General features: G+C 41.7%; 2 protein-coding genes across 3 annotated transcripts in view; both read left to right on the top strand.

Moving 5' to 3' along the window:
* The first annotated feature begins 618 nt into the window (after window positions 1-618).
* Window positions 619-5,969, top strand: LOC123986468. 2 transcript variants are annotated; one of them, XM_046074736.1, is made up of 6 exons: window positions 619-864; window positions 999-1,404; window positions 2,598-2,652; window positions 2,774-2,857; window positions 2,982-3,227; window positions 4,561-5,969. In XM_046074736.1, exons 2-6 carry the CDS (start codon window positions 1,159-1,161, stop codon window positions 5,094-5,096), a joined length of 1,167 nt encoding a protein of 388 aa, XP_045930692.1. In that variant the 5' UTR covers window positions 619-864; window positions 999-1,158; the 3' UTR covers window positions 5,097-5,969. The 2 variants fall into 2 exon arrangements, with proteins under 2 accessions (XP_045930692.1, XP_045930691.1); XM_046074735.1 differs by having other exon boundaries at window positions 619-1,404.
* A 6,570-nt stretch (window positions 5,970-12,539) lies between these two features.
* The window catches only part of chrd (chordin), a 17,687-nt gene continuing 11,232 nt past the window's right edge, over window positions 12,540-18,994 (top strand). The window contains exons 1-6 of the mRNA XM_046074732.1: window positions 12,540-12,903; window positions 15,029-15,132; window positions 15,329-15,455; window positions 17,476-17,628; window positions 17,877-17,994; window positions 18,239-18,326. Of these exons, the coding sequence (XP_045930688.1) occupies window positions 12,762-12,903; window positions 15,029-15,132; window positions 15,329-15,455; window positions 17,476-17,628; window positions 17,877-17,994; window positions 18,239-18,326 (732 nt within the window). The 5' untranslated portion in view covers window positions 12,540-12,761. The remainder of the gene's footprint in view (window positions 12,904-15,028; window positions 15,133-15,328; window positions 15,456-17,475; window positions 17,629-17,876; window positions 17,995-18,238; window positions 18,327-18,994) is intronic.

Below are 18,994 nucleotides of genomic sequence, written 5' to 3' on the forward strand. Positions count from 1 at the left end.
CTGAATTGTTGCTTTGTACCAGGTCGAAAAATCACACGTCAGCCACTGCCACAGATCATCAATGTTTTCTTAAATGATACAGCTAATTGCTTTTTTTCTTTTTCCATTCATAGTGTTTGAACGCTTTCCCTACACTGACCTCAGATGTGCCCCCTACATTGTACACAAGGCGAGGAGACAATGAGCCGCCTCCTTCTCACCAGCAGTGAATTACAAAGAGCTGTGACAAATATCTTTGACATTCACATTGTGATATCCGCTCAATGATAATCGTCTATAAGGGAGACGCAGCTGAACAGGAGAGCAGAGCATCCAGGGCAGGAGGGCAAAATGTGTATATGTGTGTGTGTGTGTGTGTGTGTGTGTGTGTTATTTTCATTGTCAAAGTGGTGTGGCTCGTGCTTGTGGCATTTGTTAGCATTTAGACATGCATGTCTGTGTGCAGCGCATTATCTTGCATTTGTGCATCTGGTCTCTATGGGAAGAGCCATTACCATGGTAACACCAAGCAATGAGAACCTTTTAAATAGCTGGGTTCTTCTCTGTCTCGACCACTCTCTCTCTCTCTCTCTCTCTCTCTCTCTCTATCTCTCTCTCTTTTATCTGCTCTCAGGCCATTCTACCTCTTTCACCCACAACAGACACACAGAGCGGATGGCACATCAAGAGGATTTCTGAACATCTGTTCAACAGCGTTCTTTATATCCTGCAGTCTGCCATGTGCTTTGGCCTGTTAGAGAATAGTCACCAGGAATCGTCATTTTTGCCACAGTGGGATATCTCTACCTACTAGAACAGCTTTGTGATTTCCTGGGTATCTTGACAGGAAGATGGCGCCACTGTGTTTCTTTTTTTGGGAGAATGGTTTGTCAATGCTCCTTGTATACTGACTGAAGCCTGGCTTACTGTAGATAGCTGTATTTACACAGTTTAGTTGAAATCAGATTTAAAGAATGTATTTAATTGTCAGTAATGTCGGTGAGGACTTTTTATCCCAGGAATAGACACATTGAGCAGAAGCTTCTGGATGTGGAGGCAGGAAAGTCTAACAGGGAGGAAGATGAAGACAAAGACATAGATTGCTTCAAGCCGTTATCCCGCTGTCCAGCTTGCAACCAGGAGCATGACATAGTTCTGATCCTGCCATGCTCTCACTCCATGTGCGGTCACTGTATAGCAGCTGGAGAGGGAATAAGGTCAGGTCAGTCTCAGCACCGCACTGTCGGCCTTCCTGTCTGCTCTGCTCTGTGCCCAAGCTGTCGACATCCTGTGGAGCTGCCTTGCTGGACCTGGTCATCTGCTACTTCCTGTCTCCCAAAACATCCCAACCTCACTCCTTCATGTGTCAGCAGGAAGGCAGGCACCACGGAGGGAGCATCTGAAGACAACCTTCAACATGTGCAGGTGGGAGATGCAAACTAAGGAGAGAGGCATTTAAAGATTCTGTGCAGTGAGTGCAAAAAAAGCTAATGTGCAATAACTAATTAGAGTAATAATAATTAAAATGTTAAAAAAAAGGATTAGAGCAAGATATATAAAGGATAAACATTATAAATATATCTAATAAAAGTTTTAATATGCTAAAGTGTTTACTGGCACATTTCAGTATATGAAAACTTAAAATGTATGTCGCAATTCCTAAGCAAACTATACAATAAAACTTTATACACACTTGAGAGCAAACATGTAAAAATAATGAAACTACACTCATCTTGACTTTAACCCGCCCTATTTAGTATTTATCAGTGGTGGATGAAGTATTCAGATCTTTTACTTAAGTAAAAGTACTTAAATCTCTCTGTAAAAAAACAAGTAAAAGTACAAGTACAAGTACTCCATTGTAATGTTAGTTAAGTAAAAGCATGTAAGTATAATCAAGGAAAATGTACTTAAAATATTAAAAGTAAAAGTACGCAAAGTAGAAAGAAAAATGTCCCCTGTCACTGTTATACTTTTATTATATCATTACATTATTGCTACTTAATGTAAAAGCAGGATTTTACTGTTGGTGGAGGTTCAACTATTTTGTTTCAGACTGCAACTAATGATTATTTTCATTATGGCTTAATCCGCTGATTATTTTCTCCTTTAATCGATTGCAAATATTCTGAAAATATTGACAGTTGTTGTCACCTTTACCCAGAGCCCAAAGTGACACCTCCACAATGCTTGTTTTGTCAGTCCAAACCTCAAAATTATTGTATTTTATTATATAAAAAATGATCTAGCTGTAATTTAGAACAAAACATATTTTTTAAAGCTCTCCATGTGTTTTATGTGTAAATATCTTACTTTGTAAAGCAACTAATAACTGAAGCTGTCAGATAAATGTAGTGAAGTGAAAAGTACAATATTTAGTAGAAAGTATTGAGTAGATAGTGGCATGAAAAGAAAATACTCGAGTAAAGTACAGATACCTCTAATTTATACTTAAATACAGTAGTTGGGTAAATATACTTGTCTTAAATATGATACTACTAATACTGCACTGTAAACAAGTATTCTTATTTTCATTCTTGGTGACCCGTGTCCCTTGTTTGGATTTACAGTTTACTATTTTATTTTTAATTCCATCCCTTTACCGTCATTGTATCTAGGGGGACACATGCTGCCTGGGTGAAGGTGACACGACAGCACAGAGCAGTTTACATGGTGAGTATGGTGATGTATTCAGAGGTCCAGCCAGTTGCTCAGAATAAACCTTTATCTATATGAACCTCACTGTAAATATGGGAACCTACAGAATTGTGAACACTGACCCTATGTGACTCAGGCTCCAATGCTGCCAGTTCCTCAATAGCACCAGTGGATGGCGGTGTAGACCTGCAAGAGGGAGAGATGGAGCGGTCTGTCTTTGGTCAGGAAACATACTTTATGCTCTTAATGCCCAAAATAAAAAAATTAATATAGCTTTCTGTGTATAGAAGATGAGTGAATGTTCACTCCTTACATGTTTTTTTTTCATTACTGGTCTATTTTAGGACTTTGTTTTGCTCTGGACCCTTCAACCGTCCCTCCATCCCTCCATCTTTCCCACTCCTCCCTAACCGTCACCTACCAAGGAGGGAGCCCTACTGGACCAACTCCAGACAACAAGGTCGGGAGATCAATGAAATCTGACGCCGAGGCTATGCTTGCCCTCCCCCAGGTCTGCGCTGACGTTGTCATTGCAAGAGGACAGTATTACTGGGAGGTGGATGTCTGTAACAGCTCTGTCTACAGGATTGGTGAGAACTCTCTTGAGTTTGTTTTGGTTGGTTGGATGCCAGTGTGCTTATTGCTTCCAGAAACCCTAACCGTTAGTCAGCAAGACTGTGCTTGTTTAAGCCCACACTCACATGTATAAACACATGCACACGTCATCAGACACAATTTCATATTTAGTGCCACCAAGTGGTTGGACCATTGAACACTGGCGAAGCAACACTGGAAAAGGGATTTCTATTCTTAGCGTTTTGTCAGGTTACTGGAACAAGCTGTGTTTAAATCAGCAACTTGTGTGTTTAATTTGCTATCTGTTAGTGTGCCATGATTGGAAACATTTTTTCATTTCTATCAAGTGAAAAGAAGTACTGCCCCTTTCCTACTTTCCATGAAGTGGTTTTAAGTGAATGGATTTTGTTTTTTAAATATTAGGCATCAGCAGATTGACATTAAACTAATCGAATTGTTGATATTAATTGCTTTTAATAATGTGTGCCTGTCCACATTACCTTAACCCTTAGTGTTTTGCCAAACAATCCTGAGTATATATGATCTTTAGAGACACTTAATGTAGCACAGAACATAAAGACAGGTATTGAAAATAATACACAGCCAAAAACTTATTTTTTTTTTTACATTTATGTGCTTTTTCCCCATCAATAGATAGTTTTTCAAAACTTATTGATGTGTTTAAAAGTGGTCTTTACATTTTATGTTTAGATATAAAACAATATTGTACTGTGTTACACTTAGGCTACTTCTCAATGACTCACTCACCAAACACAAATGAGTCAGTGCAGTAATCATAAATCCCAGTCTCTGTTTGTATGTGCAGCTGTCCACTGATTAATGGTCAAGCTCATATTGTCTAGAGCTGGAACTAGTCATGCTCCAATTCTGGTTTTGGTTATCCTGTGGCAGAGAATTATAATCTTCATAATCATTAGCTGCTTCAGACACATCTTCTTTGAGAGTCATTGTCATCAAAACCCTCCGGTATCAAAGAAAAGTGAAGTGTGCTAATTAGCACTAACCACAATGTACAGCTGAGGCTGATGGGAATGCCATTTTACAGGGATTTGGTCATAAACCAAACTAACATTTTGTCCCGGTGATGGCGCTAAATAAAAAGTGAAGGGATCACCAAAGCTATTAGAATTCATGAGGAGAATGTGTGTACAAAATTTTATTTTATAGTTTCTAAACAAAAATGTCAACCTCATGGTGGCACTAGAGGAAAAGTCAAGGATCACTTAAGTCAGGAGGATCGTAGTTGCTCTGATATTTCAAACTAAACCAAAGTGGTTGACAAACCATGCCACAATGAATATAAAATTTTACTTTTCTGTCTCCGAGGTGTGAGCGCACTGGAGGGTTCTGCCGGCTGGTGGCTCCAAAGGCAGGGTTTGTCTTTCTGTGCAGTGTATGATGGGAGCTGGGAGCCCCTCTGCACTGTCCCGCCTCAGATCAAAACCCTTGGGGTATTCCTCAACATTGGTGGGGGTATCCTGAGCTTCCACAACCCTCTGACCCAAGAGCACCTAGCCACGCTGCCTACCCGCTTCAACCCTACTGGAGTGCTCCCCGCTCTGGGCCTGGGCCATGGCCGACTGAGGCTGCGCTGCGGCCTCCCGCCTCCCCCTCATGTGTTCCTCAGTAAGGACTCTACCTACAGGGGACCTTGTAGGGCTGGTGGAGGCAGGTGGCGCAGGGAGATTCCCTTCCAATCTGTGAGGAAAGTGATCCAGAAATTTGAGGAGCTGGCTGTGTCGGACTCAGACTCAGGCCTGGTGTCCAGTTTTGGTTCGTCCTGCTTGACCTTGGCTTCCCTTCCAGATCTGGGGATTCCTGGGATGTTTCCCTCTGGGCAAGCAGGAAAGGAAACGGGCTGAATAAGAAGAGCTTCTGAAACTCTCCAATGGGAGTGTCAGGGACACACACCTCTGAGTGGTTTGATCCTTGGCTATCATTTGAAAGGCTAATGTTTCATCTTGAAGGACTTTTTTCTGCTTCTTTCCAATCTCTGTGTGACCCTGGACCGGCAATTGACTCTCTCCCCAGGACACAGCCCTTTCTCTCTACAAAACAACCCCCACTGGTTTGGGATTGGGTCCGAAAGAGTCCTCTGTAATGTGAAGTGTGAGGAAAGGGTGGGCTTTTAGCAGCGGGACTCCTTGATTTGTCTCTGTGTGACGGTAGTCAGGCAGTAGGGGTCCTACAGTAGTAGTGTGCATGTTCTTGTATGTGTGTATGTGGGCGCAAGCACTACCCAGAGTATATGCGTTTGCTCGGTCGCATTTCGGTGTGCGTGTCAGCAAGCGGGAACGATGTACAAGCGGCAAGGGGTGAGATGACAATGTGTGAGTACAGTGACACCAGCGGTGTTTACACAGAGCAGCGAGGACAGCTGGTGACGTACGTTTATCCCGCGGCCTGCCTTCGATAGAACAGTAGGCCTGCCCTTTTCTGACCCTTTGAAAACCACAGGATGTCCCGAATACTTCAAAAGGGGCGACAGGGAGCAGGAGAACAGAGTGGGAGAAAGAGAAAACAGCATGCATGAATTAAAGACAGCAGGTGGTAAAAAAGAAATGAGTTGAGAGAGGGATTCCCACCAGCTTCCATGTCATGAAGCTCTGAATAGATCAACTGGCTCAGCCACACCGTCTGAGATCTTGTTTTAAGGTGGTACTGAGCTACCAAAGCCACTACTTTACATTAGAAGTGGTGAGATTACAGTTTAGTGATAGAGATGCATTAGTTGTCTTGGCACATTAAATGATGAAAGTGATTTTCATGCAGGCACATGTCATTTTATTGGTCAGATGTTGAATGAAATGTATGTTTCCATACCTCTGTTTGCTAAAGGTTTTCTCTGCAACTAAGACCTTCTGCTGTGTCTCTTCTTCTTTGGCTTTTAGCTCTACACACCACTGGTTTTGCATGTTAGGCACACATTCAATTTGAGCGATTCTGGCAAACAAGAGAGTGAAAGTATAAACTTTTCCTCATTTTCTCCTCAGTCCCTGGGGCTCTAAGCCTCATTTGAAGAACCACTGGTGCCGAGGACTATTTATACTTGGCATGAATTTATACTTGGCATGGCTGATGTTCATATACTTTGCGTGACCACTTGACTTATGATTCGGTAATGCAGGCCCCGTTGAAGAACTCCCTCCTGAACCTATCTTCTTCTTTCCTGTCTGCTTTTCAATCACTGTGTTTGCCTTTTTTCGAAGGTGCAGTCTCCAAGTATTCAGCCAGAGTAACCAAACTGTAAATCTCAGTGGAGTTGGACCAATTTTCCATTGAGCATCATTCATGTCATGCATGCACGAAATCAGTTAAGGTCAGACTCAGTAATAACCGATGAGTCAAAGAGACGCTTGTTAGGCTGTCGCCTCTCAGACCACTCATCAGGATGACTGTGTGTTGATGTTTAACGGTCGAAGTATTTACCGCGCGAGTAAAAAATGCGTGTGCCGTGACCGCCTTTGGCGCAGCTCTCTCTGCAGATCTATTACGAACAAAGTGTGTGGAAGCAATTTGACTCTTGTAAACAAAAATGAGAGGGGCGTGATGCAGATTTCAAAGGGCTGAGAGGAGGGGAGGCTGCCAGGAAGGATGGATAAGACTTGAAACGCATTGTGCCATGTGTGCCTATTTGGCAACATCTACTGTATGTAGTCAGGCTTTCACAGGAACTGTAGCAGAGGTGGCATGTAATTTATTCAAGTGCATTTGCTCAAGTAGGCTACTGTATTTAAGCGTACAACTCTGAGATACTATTGTTGAGTATTTCTATTTAATGCTTCTTCAAGGTATTTATTTATATCTTTCACTGCACTGTATTTTTTATTCTCCTGTTCAATTTCTATTCTAGCTTATTATTATGAGTTTTTATTTTCCTCTTTTGTGTGTCTGTTTATTGCCTTTTCTATCCTTTATGTCTTGTACTAATGCCCTTTTTATATCTTATGTCAAGCACTTGCCTTGTTGTTGAAAGTTGCTACAAATTAAATCTGTAATGTATCCTGCTTCTACAGTTCAAAGGGAAATATTTTACTTTATAGTGCTCTAATTTGATTTGACAGCTGTAGTTACCAGTTACTCTGCAGAATTATATTTTACATACAAAATACATGATCAATAGCCTAAACAATGGCGGAAAAGTACATCAAGCACTGTACTTGTGTATAATTTTGAGGTATTTACATTTTGTGATACTTTACTCAGAGGGAACTATTGTTCTTTTTACTCTACTATATATTTGCTATAGATTACCTACAAAATGTATGAGGGGTCTATATGATGCATTGCCCAAAAAGTTGTTAAAATTGGCCCCTCCTTGGCCAATAACAACAGTAAATTGCTTCCACTTAAATGCATCAGTACTAACAATCTGATACCATAATGTAACACTGATAGAAGCCATTCTGCTTAATAATGAGCACTTGTTCTTTTGATATGCATTTACCTGATAATGCTTCTGTGATTTTACTTCAGTGGGATTTTGATCAAAGGACTTTTATTTAAAGTGGAGCATTTTGGTATTGCTGCTTTTACTTGATATCTGAGTACTTCTTCCACCACTGTCAATTTATAACAACAACATAGCCTATTTGTTGTTGAACTATCCAACAATATACCAAATAGTTTTCTCCACATGCTACAGCATTAACATGATTAATGCAAACCTAATAATGAATAGCTAATATGATTGCCTGTGAGTTGTTTTATCATAACACTCATATGGGGCCATTTTATTGCTTGTACTTATAAGATTGAAAGTACAGTAGTTTTACACTCTTATTGCTAAATAAAATCTGATGCCCTACAACATTAAATGTCTCATCAGGAAGCATCATGTGCGCTGTAATTACATTTTGTCGGACGGAAATGATCCCATCCTAACAGTCCATGATGTTGCTTCGAGTTTTCTCCAGAAATGATTTATTGGTGGCAAATGATGAAGACTCCACCCTACAGCCAAATAGGTCCTCTCCCCAAGGTGTCAAAATAAACCAAGCACCCCCACACACATCCCACAACAACCATAGTCAGTACATTTGGAGATAGCTTCTGCCCGCTAATTGCGCCCAGTAATCATTGTCACACACTCTCCATCATGGATCCCATTTCGGAAATAGTGATGGGAAGAGGAATAAGAGCTCCTCGCTTTTCTCTCTAAAGTTTCGACTGTGTCTGCCAATTGATTCCGTATGCATGAATAAACATCAACTCTGTAAGACTTCTTCCATTAGCATAGCCTATTGGGTGAGGAAAGGCCCATTCGTCCTTTTCCGCTGCCTGCAGCAGCACAACATTTGCTTTACAACTGAGCGGGCCGCCTCTTATTACCATCATTATCAGCATCAGCATAACAGTGGCTGTAAAAGCAGCATGCGCTTCTTGTTTTGTTTCTCTGCCGGCATTTACGGCTTGCTCTGAGGTACATCCTGCGTTTAACTGATGTCCAATGACCCTGTTAGATGAAGATTACACCTCCTGTAGTGGTATAAAAAAAGAGGGATGCCGTTTAGTTCATTTCTCTTGATCTGATTATTTTTTGGCGTCAGAGATCATTTTCCAGCATATTTGAATGAGCTACCTTCTTTAGATGTCTGCCTATGATAGAATAACCTAACCCCAAAATACGCACGTGGAACGGGAAATGCACAATTACAACTAGAGTTTATATCATGGGGTATATAAACATGAGTCAGAAATAATTGGTTCATTAAGACGTATTTCCAGCTAATTAATGCAGGAGAAGGCGAGGGTCACACATACTCTTAACAGAATTTGTTCTATGAGCCATGTGGGAGCATTTCTGGTACCATAAATCCTATTTGAAAGGTTCTCGCACCAGGATTGATCTACCGTCATTTGTGCCACAGGTGCAGAAAATACAGGCAGTCTCTAAATAAGCAGCTGTTTTTTTATTTACTTTTTAATAAACAATAAGGCAATGTTAGTCTCACTGCCATGCTCGTTAGTGCAGCAAGCGTCCAAGTTAAATGCAGAGAGAGAAAGAGTGAAAGAGAGAGCGAGAGACATCTGCCGGTCTATCATAGCTCATTGACTGAATATTCACACCTCCCAGTCCGACCAGCAAACAGGATGCGGTCCCCTGTGAGTGTGTGCTGTAGTCAGACAGACAAATTAAAGGGTGGGAGTGTGTGTGTGGGGGGGTTGATACTGTTTTAAACAACCCCCATTTATGACCCGCAAGCCGGGGCGTCTGACAAACGAGCAAATACACAGCGCGGTGATGGAGAGTGAAGTACCCATGTGTGTATTCATCTAACTGCACCATTATACCATTATGGATGGTTTACAGCCGATACCCCTCTCCCACGCACACACACACACACTTCCCAAAGATGCAGGAGAGCAAATTTCGATAATGTCCTTTTAATGATGTCACATTTTGGTCTGTACAAATCTGTTGCTCCATGTTCCTCCCATGCCAGCAGTGTTTCATATCGGGTTATTGCGTTCTCCTCAGAGAGGGTCCTGGACTGTGGAGCGGTGTTATATAAAAAATAAAAAGTGTCCTGGTCGGAATCGCACTTTTACTCAGCCAAAAAACGCCTGCATGGTTAATCGATCTGTATTGTTTCTGGCATGTTAGACATGACTTCAGACCCTGGCTTACAACTGAAACAGCTACATTTATAAGGATAGGCTGCACCGGGCATGGATATTTTTTCCACGCTTTGAAAGTTCACCATTCTGTTTAGGAGAGGAAAAACAACAGAAAAAGGATCAATTCAGGATTGTTTAATAAAGATAAAGCATTTGTTATTTCTAAAATACTATGAATGAAAGCTTAGTAAAGTCCAGGACTCTGGGGCCAAATTATACTCCTGCATCAAAAAATGATTTATCTACAGTTCAATGCATTACAAACTCACTATCTTCAACAGGATATATTCATATTTATACGATATCACTATAAAGCATGGCCACTAATATGTAAATGTGTTTTTCTTGGCAATGCCTGATGATAAGATGCGCATGAAAAGTGTGCTATACATTTTGCTTTATTGGAATTGAAAAGTCTGAACTTGGTTAGGATATCTGTTTGCTCAGCAGAAAAGGTAAAACTGCATGACGCTACTACGTAAAACTTCTAAACTGCAACGAATACCCTTGAATTCGGCATGGGCACACATTTTTAAGAATTGCACAGTAACACCGTGTCCCTGTCGGTAAGCTTTAACCAAAAATTGGAGCAGTGTGAAATAACCAAACGTGGTTCTCGATTGAATTACGGCCTCCTGTGCAGGAAGGATCTTGTATCACATTATTTTTTTTTACAATGAAATAAAGTTTGGAGCCCTACCAGAGAGTCTGTTTCTAAACTGGACGCCTCCAATACACAAAAAGGCTGCCGTCCTTATTCCAGTGGGACTGGAAGTGTACTGGGGTTTGTTAGCTCCAATAGACAATTCACCATCCAGTCTGCCTAATGAATCACCGTGTGCAGCAGAAGAAAAGTGTCGCTTATCACCCTATGATGAAATGTAAACAGGCGATCATCGATTCCTATTGCTGCTGTGGGGTGGGGTGGGGCAGGGGAGAGAGGGCGCGTGAATCTACACACCCGGATGGAAGTGGCTCCCACAGGCCACATAATGTGACACATGCATACAAATAACACCTTGCGCTCGCACCTTGGACTGTACTTTTGGCACAAAACCGATTAGATTTGTGGACTATAGGAAATAGAAAAATATAAAGGAAAGAAAAAGGAGTATGCAGGTGTTGCTGTCCCTCAGTGGTTCTCAAGGTGGGATCTGGAGACTTTAGCAAAATGAGGAACATTTTATTCTCACATTTTGAGCATGATTTCTATTATATGTGACAAACCATAGATGGTGGTTCAACAGGACCACGTGTAGCTACAATGTTGGCAATATAATCATTACATATTATTACCATATCAAAAATCCCCAATAAAATATTCCTTTATTCCAAACATCTCAGCCACATAATAAGCCTGACCTTTGCTGAACTCTCTGAAATAAATCACCCATGAGCAGCACTACAGTAATGTAAACTTGAACCGCAGAGCATTTGTTCTGGCCCCCAAGGGACCACCATGAGGAGCTGGACTGTTGCTCAACTGCTCCGTTTTGTTTGATGGGAACACTTCCCAGATCTAAATAGGCCCTTATAAATTTCACTTGTAGTTGATGTTGTGAAGCTCCACACAGGCCACAGTAAGTTTGAAAAGTTTTGAGGTTAAATAGCATTTGGCACCAATCCATGTGTGAAATTTAACTAGGCTATAATAAATAGGATTTTAAGTCATCCAGGTAGGCTTAAAGCTAAGCCAAAAGAAACACGTCTGAAAGAGGACAGAGGTCTGCAGAGGGCCAGGACTAATTCAAATGGGTTGCTTTGAGGTATTCCAACTATTTTCATTTGTTTCTGTTAAGTCACTTAGGTCTCAGCTCCAAACACACTTGAAAAAATAGACGGCTCAGCCAGCCACAGCAGCAGACACTTACACATTCCTTACTGTACATGATCTGGAGAGTCACACTTTCCCTCCACAGGAGCGCTGATGTAGTTCTACCTCATCAGTGGCAACTGACTAATGGCCATCTGACAAACAGCCAACCCAGCAAATGAATCAAGGAATCATTTGGTGCCAGTGACCACAACAACATCCAACAAAATATGATGATGATAATATAGACTAACATTTAGTTTGCATCTTACAGAACTTCTTAAGTTATCAAATAAACTTAATATGTCAAGTGCTACAACCAAGAAAACCCACAGCTGGCCAGAATATGTTAAAGTCAGTTCAGAATATATCTCTAGTGACTAATATCTGTCTAGTTAAGTCCTCACTTAACAAAGGTTTTGTAACTTTCATGGTAAATATTCCCCTCAGCCTATACTTTTTAATCAATGATAAAAAGGGAATATTCCAACAAAATTACATTAACTAAGGAATATTATGTGTCCTGCTAATCGTTAAAAGAACATCCTTCATTCTCTCTCTTTTTTTTTTACTATAACAGACTCATATTTATTTAGCCTTGCTTGTCAGATTTATTTTATAAATCCGGTGTTGTGAAAGTTTCGGTACAAAATGTTTCAGACGCAGGGTCCTTTTCATATCTTCAGTTAATTAATTGATAGGGGCGTCAATTTCCCTTTCCATCACCCACCCACCCCCACCCATCATCATTCCCCCTCCTCCCTGCCGGTGGCTGCTTCAAGCTGTCAGGGAAGCAGGCTATAAAACAGAAAGGGACGGGACTCTGAGGAAGCTGCTGGTACCGGGGTAAGAAATACGGCACAGTCGTCTATGTCCTGTCTTCAGAAAACCTCTGTCTGACTGAAACTCCTATGATATTTTAAACACGGGACTTTCAAAGTAAAACTTGGATGTAAGGAGCAAACTTACATTTTTGTCAGGGTGTGTAATTTGCCGCTTCAAGTCGACAGTGGCCTCATAAAGTAGGCCTGCTCGATATCGGAGGTTTGAGGGAAATATTTTGTGCAGAGACAGAAAGAGAGGGAGGATTGGGATGCTGCTTCCCCGCGCGCTCCGCTCCTTGCTGTGCGTACTGAGCTGCGCGTGGCTGCACACCGGAGCGGCCTCGCGGCTCAAGACTCCCGCTCTGCCCATCCAGTCAGAGAGAGAACCGCTGCCCTCCAAAGGCGTGTCAGGTAAGAAAAACCACCATCTTTATTTTAAAGTTCTTACAACTTTGTTTCCTAGAGTTCTAATCGTTTAATGTCAGGCTATATACAGAAGCATTTTAGGCTAGTACATAGAAGAGAACAAGACAGTAGCAAAAATCCGTCAAACTTTTAGGCTAGGCTATATGTGACTGTAAAGTATTTAATGAATTAAAAAGCCTTAACACCTAATACACAAGCAGTATTTATTTTAACAACAACTTTTAGCTATAAAATTAGTTAGTCTTCGTTTCCATATTGTTTTTTTTTGACCCAACACATACCAAAAGGGGCAGTAGCGAGCACAAAGCAAGTTTCAAAGTCCTTTAAAAAAAATAAAATAAAAAAATGAAGGCTGTAATTTGATATCACAATCGGGCCGAATTGCAGTCAGAACACCATTACTGTTACAAGCTGTAGTATAAGTATGACGTGTACCTATGTTTCTCTGAAAAAAAGCGACATAACTTGCCAGATGTTCCGTTGAAGTTTGGGGTGCTTGCGCATAACGGTGCTAGGTTATGAGTTCGGCAGCCTGTAAGCTTGTCTTCCAAACTTCTCCCACTGTAATGGCAAATATACACAATTTTCGTGAACGTCCGTGTTTCCTTGAAATATTCCTCAGTGCCTGGGTTGCTTCATGTGTAAACTAGCAACAAACATCTGAGTCATAACCGCAGTGAATGCCATTTGATTCATGTGTGAAAGCCCCTGCGTACAAAGCTCATTGCGGTTTTTCTAAGGTAACTACTCTGGAGTTCAAAACTGTGGGAACTCCACGATAACCACCGCCTTAACGTGTAATTCAGTGTTGGAAACTGTAATCAATCGACTTTCCATTACAAGCATTGGCTCCTCTGAGATGATTTATTTCAGCAGTGGCAGGCAAAGCGAGCTGCTCAGTTTGGCTCCCTTTAACTGGACTGGACTGTTTAAAGTGTGTTGTCACTTTAATGAAAGAATAATGTGAACCAGGTTGGTGGCAGTGAGCAAGGCTCGCCATCAGCTCCAGTGAAGTTGGCCAGGGGTGAGGTGTGTGTGTGTGTGTGTGTGTAGCTACACTCAGACAAGGGAGCTCACCACACACATTGCTTACAGGCAGTTATCCTAAACCAAAATCACTATAATATTCCTGTAGTAACACAGCGTGACTAACACTCAATTATGTTTTTAGTATGGTAATAATAACACTAAAAGCTATTTTTATCTCCTGTAACATCAATATGCACTGCAGTCCCTATATATTAGAACAGTGGTGTGTTTTTTATAGTTATGGCTCCACTCCAATCTCAAGTGAAGCAATGATTATAATGTGATGTCTTTCAGCTTTGAGGTTGTTCACTGTTCACATCCACATTGGGTAAGGAATTGTAGTCCTCCTTATCTTTGGGGCTATTGTCAAAATCCACAGTCATTGTTTCATTTCAGTTATTATATGCCGAAGTCCAAGACCAAATCTTTTTAATATGTATGTATACAATGTTAGGATGAGTTTATTGGAAACTGGATGCACTTTTGGTATTTCTTACCTCATATTGCTTACTTTGCTTACTGTCACGCAGCATTTTTCAGCATGCCTTTATTCAATTACTCCCTACAAACTTTTTTTTAACAAGGTTTCATTCTCTATATTTTTGGGAATCTGATAATCTTTCTGTGGAAAATTAAATGTCTCCCACGCCTGCTCATGGATCATTTAGATGAACAGCATGCGAAGTTGAGTTCCAAAACTCATGAGGCATCCGAACAGTTTCACTTGTCTCCAACATGCCTGGGCAATGAGCTATTCAAGATGTATTTGTTCCTAAATCTGAAAATGGGACTAATGGCTCAGTCTGCAAAGTTTGTCACTCTACATGTCTGACACTTAATACAAGCCTTGCAGATGCACTGTCTCTTAATTTTAAACATCAAGAACATTCTGAAAGTCAGCTCAGATCTTAAAATGCTTGTCATAATTACTTCTAGCAAAGTTAAAAAGGACAAGCCTCATATAGAAGCATATCATTTCTCCTGGTTTCAACACTGCCCTTGTTTTGGAAAAAAAACTTGTGATCATACCAACTTTGAAACTGAAGATAACCATGTATAATCAGCAGTGTTTGTGTTACAGGATGCTCATTCGGAGGTCAGTTCTATTCCCTGGAGGACACGTGGCACCCAGATCTGGGGGAGCCCTTCGGCGTCATGCACTGTGTCCAGTGTGACTGCGAACCTGTAAGTTTTGTCTCAGTGTGACCTCTCTAGATACGTGTTTCTCTCACTCAGTATCTGTGCAGGCTGAACTAGCTCTAACTCCAGATGAATTTGTAATCAACTGTTGCCCCAGAAAGGCAGAGTTATTTACTGTGTGTTCTCAGATGGGATTTCTTGAGCGACTGATGTGTCTGTTTCTCTGGTGTTTCTCTGGCAGCAAAAGAGCCGTCGTGGAAAGGTGTTTGGGAAAGTAAACTGTAAGAACATCAAAAAGGACTGCCCTGCTCTGGACTGTGATAATCCTGTGCTGCTGCCGGGGACTTGCTGTAAAACCTGCTCTAAAGGTAATAATCTGCTGACCCATTCTCATCACACAGTCCTTTCTTTTTGTTCATGCAAGGCTTTTTCTTTCTTTATTTTTTGTTCTTGTGATCCAAATTATAGCTATAGTCAGCTGAGAAAACAAGCAAGCACAGCTTAAATTAAAAACCTTATGGGGGAAAAAATTAAATGAGTTGCTGTCAGTTCCTCCCCTTTCTGACACAGACAGCTTCCTTTCCACTGTGTTGTTTATTATTTGTTTGAGTCATACCCCTCTCTTTCTTCTCTGTTTCCCTCCCTCTCTATCTCCATCCCTGTTCCCAGTAACCCCCGCCTCCAACTCGGTTAACTGGTTAGTCTCTAGAACAAATGAGCAGGTCAATTGATTTTCCATTCAGCCGCATCAAATGGACATTTTCTCTAACCAGCCACAACCCACAAAAGTTCTACCCATCTATTTAGCCTCAGTCACACATTGCCACTTACCTTGTCTACACACTGCTGTGCACACAATTCCACCTTATTAGAGAATTAGAGCTCCCCTGCATATGCTCACACAAACACACACACGCACACACACACACAGGGTGGGTCTTCATGCTGCGCTGTTCTATTCAGCAGATTGGGTGTTTTTCAACACTGTGTGTCTGGTAATGGAACGGAAAGTAAAGGTAAAGCGTCAGTGCGGACAACACTGAGCTGTGTGTGTGTGTGTGTGTGTGTGTGTATGTGTGTGTGTGTGTGTGTGTGTGTGTGTGTGTATGTGTGTGTGTGTGTGTGTGTGTGTGTGTGTGTTGTGGTCAAGTTTTAAGGAAAAGGTTGAGTGTGTTTGTCTTAGCATTGGCACCAAAGCAGCTAGTATGTTTGTTTAAGTGATGGAAAATGGTGAGTGTGTGTGTGTGTGTGTGTTTATATGTGCGTGTGTTTATATGTGAGTGAAATGACTGGTGCACCTGAGGATACAGTATTGCTAAGTGGGGAGAAGTGAGAGTGACACTACCCAGAAGCCCTCGAGCATGCCCAGTGGAGCAGAGGAGTGACGGAGTGGGAGAGGAATGATGAGATTTGAGATTTTTGTGTGTGTGTGTGTGTGTGTTGTGTGTGTGTGTGTGTGTGTGTGTGTGAATCAGACACCAAGAAAGAAAGCAGAGAGTCCAGCCGAGCGCCTCAGAAATCTGCCTTGGAGAAATAAAGTTTGGTTGATTAAGAGCCAAAGACTTTCTTTCTCAAGAGCTTGTCAGTGTGGCTGTATAATGGCTGGCTGAATGAGCACCGCTGCACATGTCACTGTGTGTGTATGTGTGTGCGCAAAGCAGTGAGGTCTACACATTAAATCAAGACGCACAGCAGTATGTGTAGAACAGCGGGTCATTGTTGGGATCGCACGCCACTGTCACTCCCAATTCTCCTTAAGCTCTTCAGCTGCAGGAGACTACCCTGGTTAGTTACCCCTGGCCGAGAGAGAGAGGAAGTGAGCAAGACAGAGAGAATGCACTGTGTCCTTCAGCACTGGGTTGATGTCTGATGTCCTCCCATCTCTTCTATATCTTCTGTAATTTCTACCTGTCTTTCTCCCTGGCTGTGTATGCCCACACATTGCACACCCTTCATCCATACTGAAAAAAGTCGATACATCTGTGCACCAGACTTTGAGAACGATGTGGGTGAATCTGTATTGAAATGTTTGGGTTCACTTGGTTTATCTTGCCACATTCTGAAACAGTTTCAAAGGCAGACTCTAAAAGTCTTTATTAGAACCAGAATACAACTACTGCTAATAATCTATCAGGAAATAATAAAATAAGGCTCCTGTTTGAAGAAAATTTGATCACAATAAAAGTGATTTAGGCCAACATTCAAAGACTAATATTAGCCATGTATACAGGCAGACTGTGTACATATCTTTGTACATAAACGTATACAACTCTTCAGTATATACGTCTAACTATAACATTTACTGTACTTTTCAGTATTTGTTTTATAAGCTCCCCTGCAGTTTGTTTTATTAACTTTTAACTCTGTTTGTTTTTTTTCCTTCTACAGGTGAGGATGACAAGAAACAGACAGACTCTGTGCTGGACAGCTTGGAGTATTTCCATGAGAAGGGCAAGGAGAAGGAGGGTGACCTCCACAAATCTTACAACGACAGATCCTACCTGAGCTCTGAGGAGGTGGGCCCCGGGGAGAGCCGAACTGGTGAGTGGAAGCACCCATAGACAGATGGACAGACCACCAACACACTAATGTTAAAACAGTGCCTACAGAGTGGACTGCAAGTTGTTGGGCCTGCATAAACATGTATAATTTTCCAAATAAAGCTTGAAAAATATACATTGTACATGGCTCAGAGAGCACATCCATGCAGGACTCACATACACGCATGTAGTACAGTGCAGTAATGGCATGTGTTAGTAATACCAGTCTATCCCTCTCTCCTTCTACAGACTTTGTAGCAGTGTTGACAGGAGTGAAGGACTCGTGGCTGCCCACCTCCAGTGGTGTTGCCAGAGCTCGCTTCTCTCTGACCAGAACTAGCCTGGCCTTCTCCATCACATACCAGAGGTAAGACACACGGTCTGTCACAGCTGAAATGTCTACTTCCCTTCTCGTAGCTGAAGGTAGTGCTTTCTTCTTTTTCTCATCGACCTCAGAAGCATTACTGCTCATCCTTTCTCCTTTTCCACATCTTCTCCTGTATATCCCAGATACACCGAAAGTATTTAGATTAGCAAATAGAAAACACGTGTGCCTGTTCTTTCAACCGTATATCAATATCTACATACATTGATGTTCCCTTACCTTTCAGAATGGGCCGCCCCAGTAAAATAATCTTCCTGGATTCAGATGGAGCCACTGCTTTTGAGTACAGAGTTCCCAAGGAACAGTCAGACATGGTAAGATGTCACATACATAGAAATTATTAAGTGTGTCTGTGTGTTTCCTGAGAAAGAGAGAGAGAGAGAGAAAAAGACAGAAATTAAGTACCGGTATGACAGATGCTCACACTCCATGACTGTATGCTCAAACTCTGGCTTTTCTCCCATAACTCACTCTGGAATAATAAACGATAAACACACTCACAGACACACACATACATACATGGTGACACTTCCTTTCTGCTTCAATGCCGCTTTGTAAACATCATAAACTCAGTCTGATTGCAGTAAACATCTGGATACTCTCGCTTGCTCACCCACTCAAAAGGTAATATCAGGGAGAATCCACCTCCAGGTCAGAGGTGTACATGGCTGAGTTGGCCAATATTACCCTGATAAATCAGTAAACTGATATGTTGGTGTAACAGTAGTACCCATGCATGCATGTCCACGTACTCCCTAAGCTCGATCACAACACATCATTTCCTGCCAAGATACACACATCCCCTCATTCCATTTCACATCCAAACACTCTGTTCAGCTATGCAGGAGCCCCCTAAATACAGGTCCCACAAATTGGCCTATTATTATTTTTAGATAAATGTCAGTGTCAAGCACTAGAGGATCTTAGAGAAAACACTCCAGCACAAAAACGGAAAGGGGGGGGGGGGGGGGGTTGGTGGGGC

This window comes from Micropterus dolomieu, linkage group LG17 (genome assembly GCF_021292245.1).
Source record: "Micropterus dolomieu isolate WLL.071019.BEF.003 ecotype Adirondacks linkage group LG17, ASM2129224v1, whole genome shotgun sequence".
Taxonomy (NCBI): Eukaryota; Metazoa; Chordata; class Actinopteri; order Centrarchiformes; family Centrarchidae; genus Micropterus; species Micropterus dolomieu.

Excerpts from the sequence above, each read along its gene's own strand:
- LOC123986468 (XM_046074735.1), top strand. The coding sequence starts at position 973 with ATGTCGGTGAGGACTTTTTATCCCAGGAATAGACACATTGAGCAGAAG. Across the intron at positions 1,405-2,597 it reads ACAACCTTCAACATGTGCAG|GGGGACACATGCTGCCTGGG; the intron begins GTGGGAGATGCA and ends CATTGTATCTAG. Across the intron at positions 2,653-2,773 it reads AGCACAGAGCAGTTTACATG|GCTCCAATGCTGCCAGTTCC; the intron begins GTGAGTATGGTG and ends TATGTGACTCAG.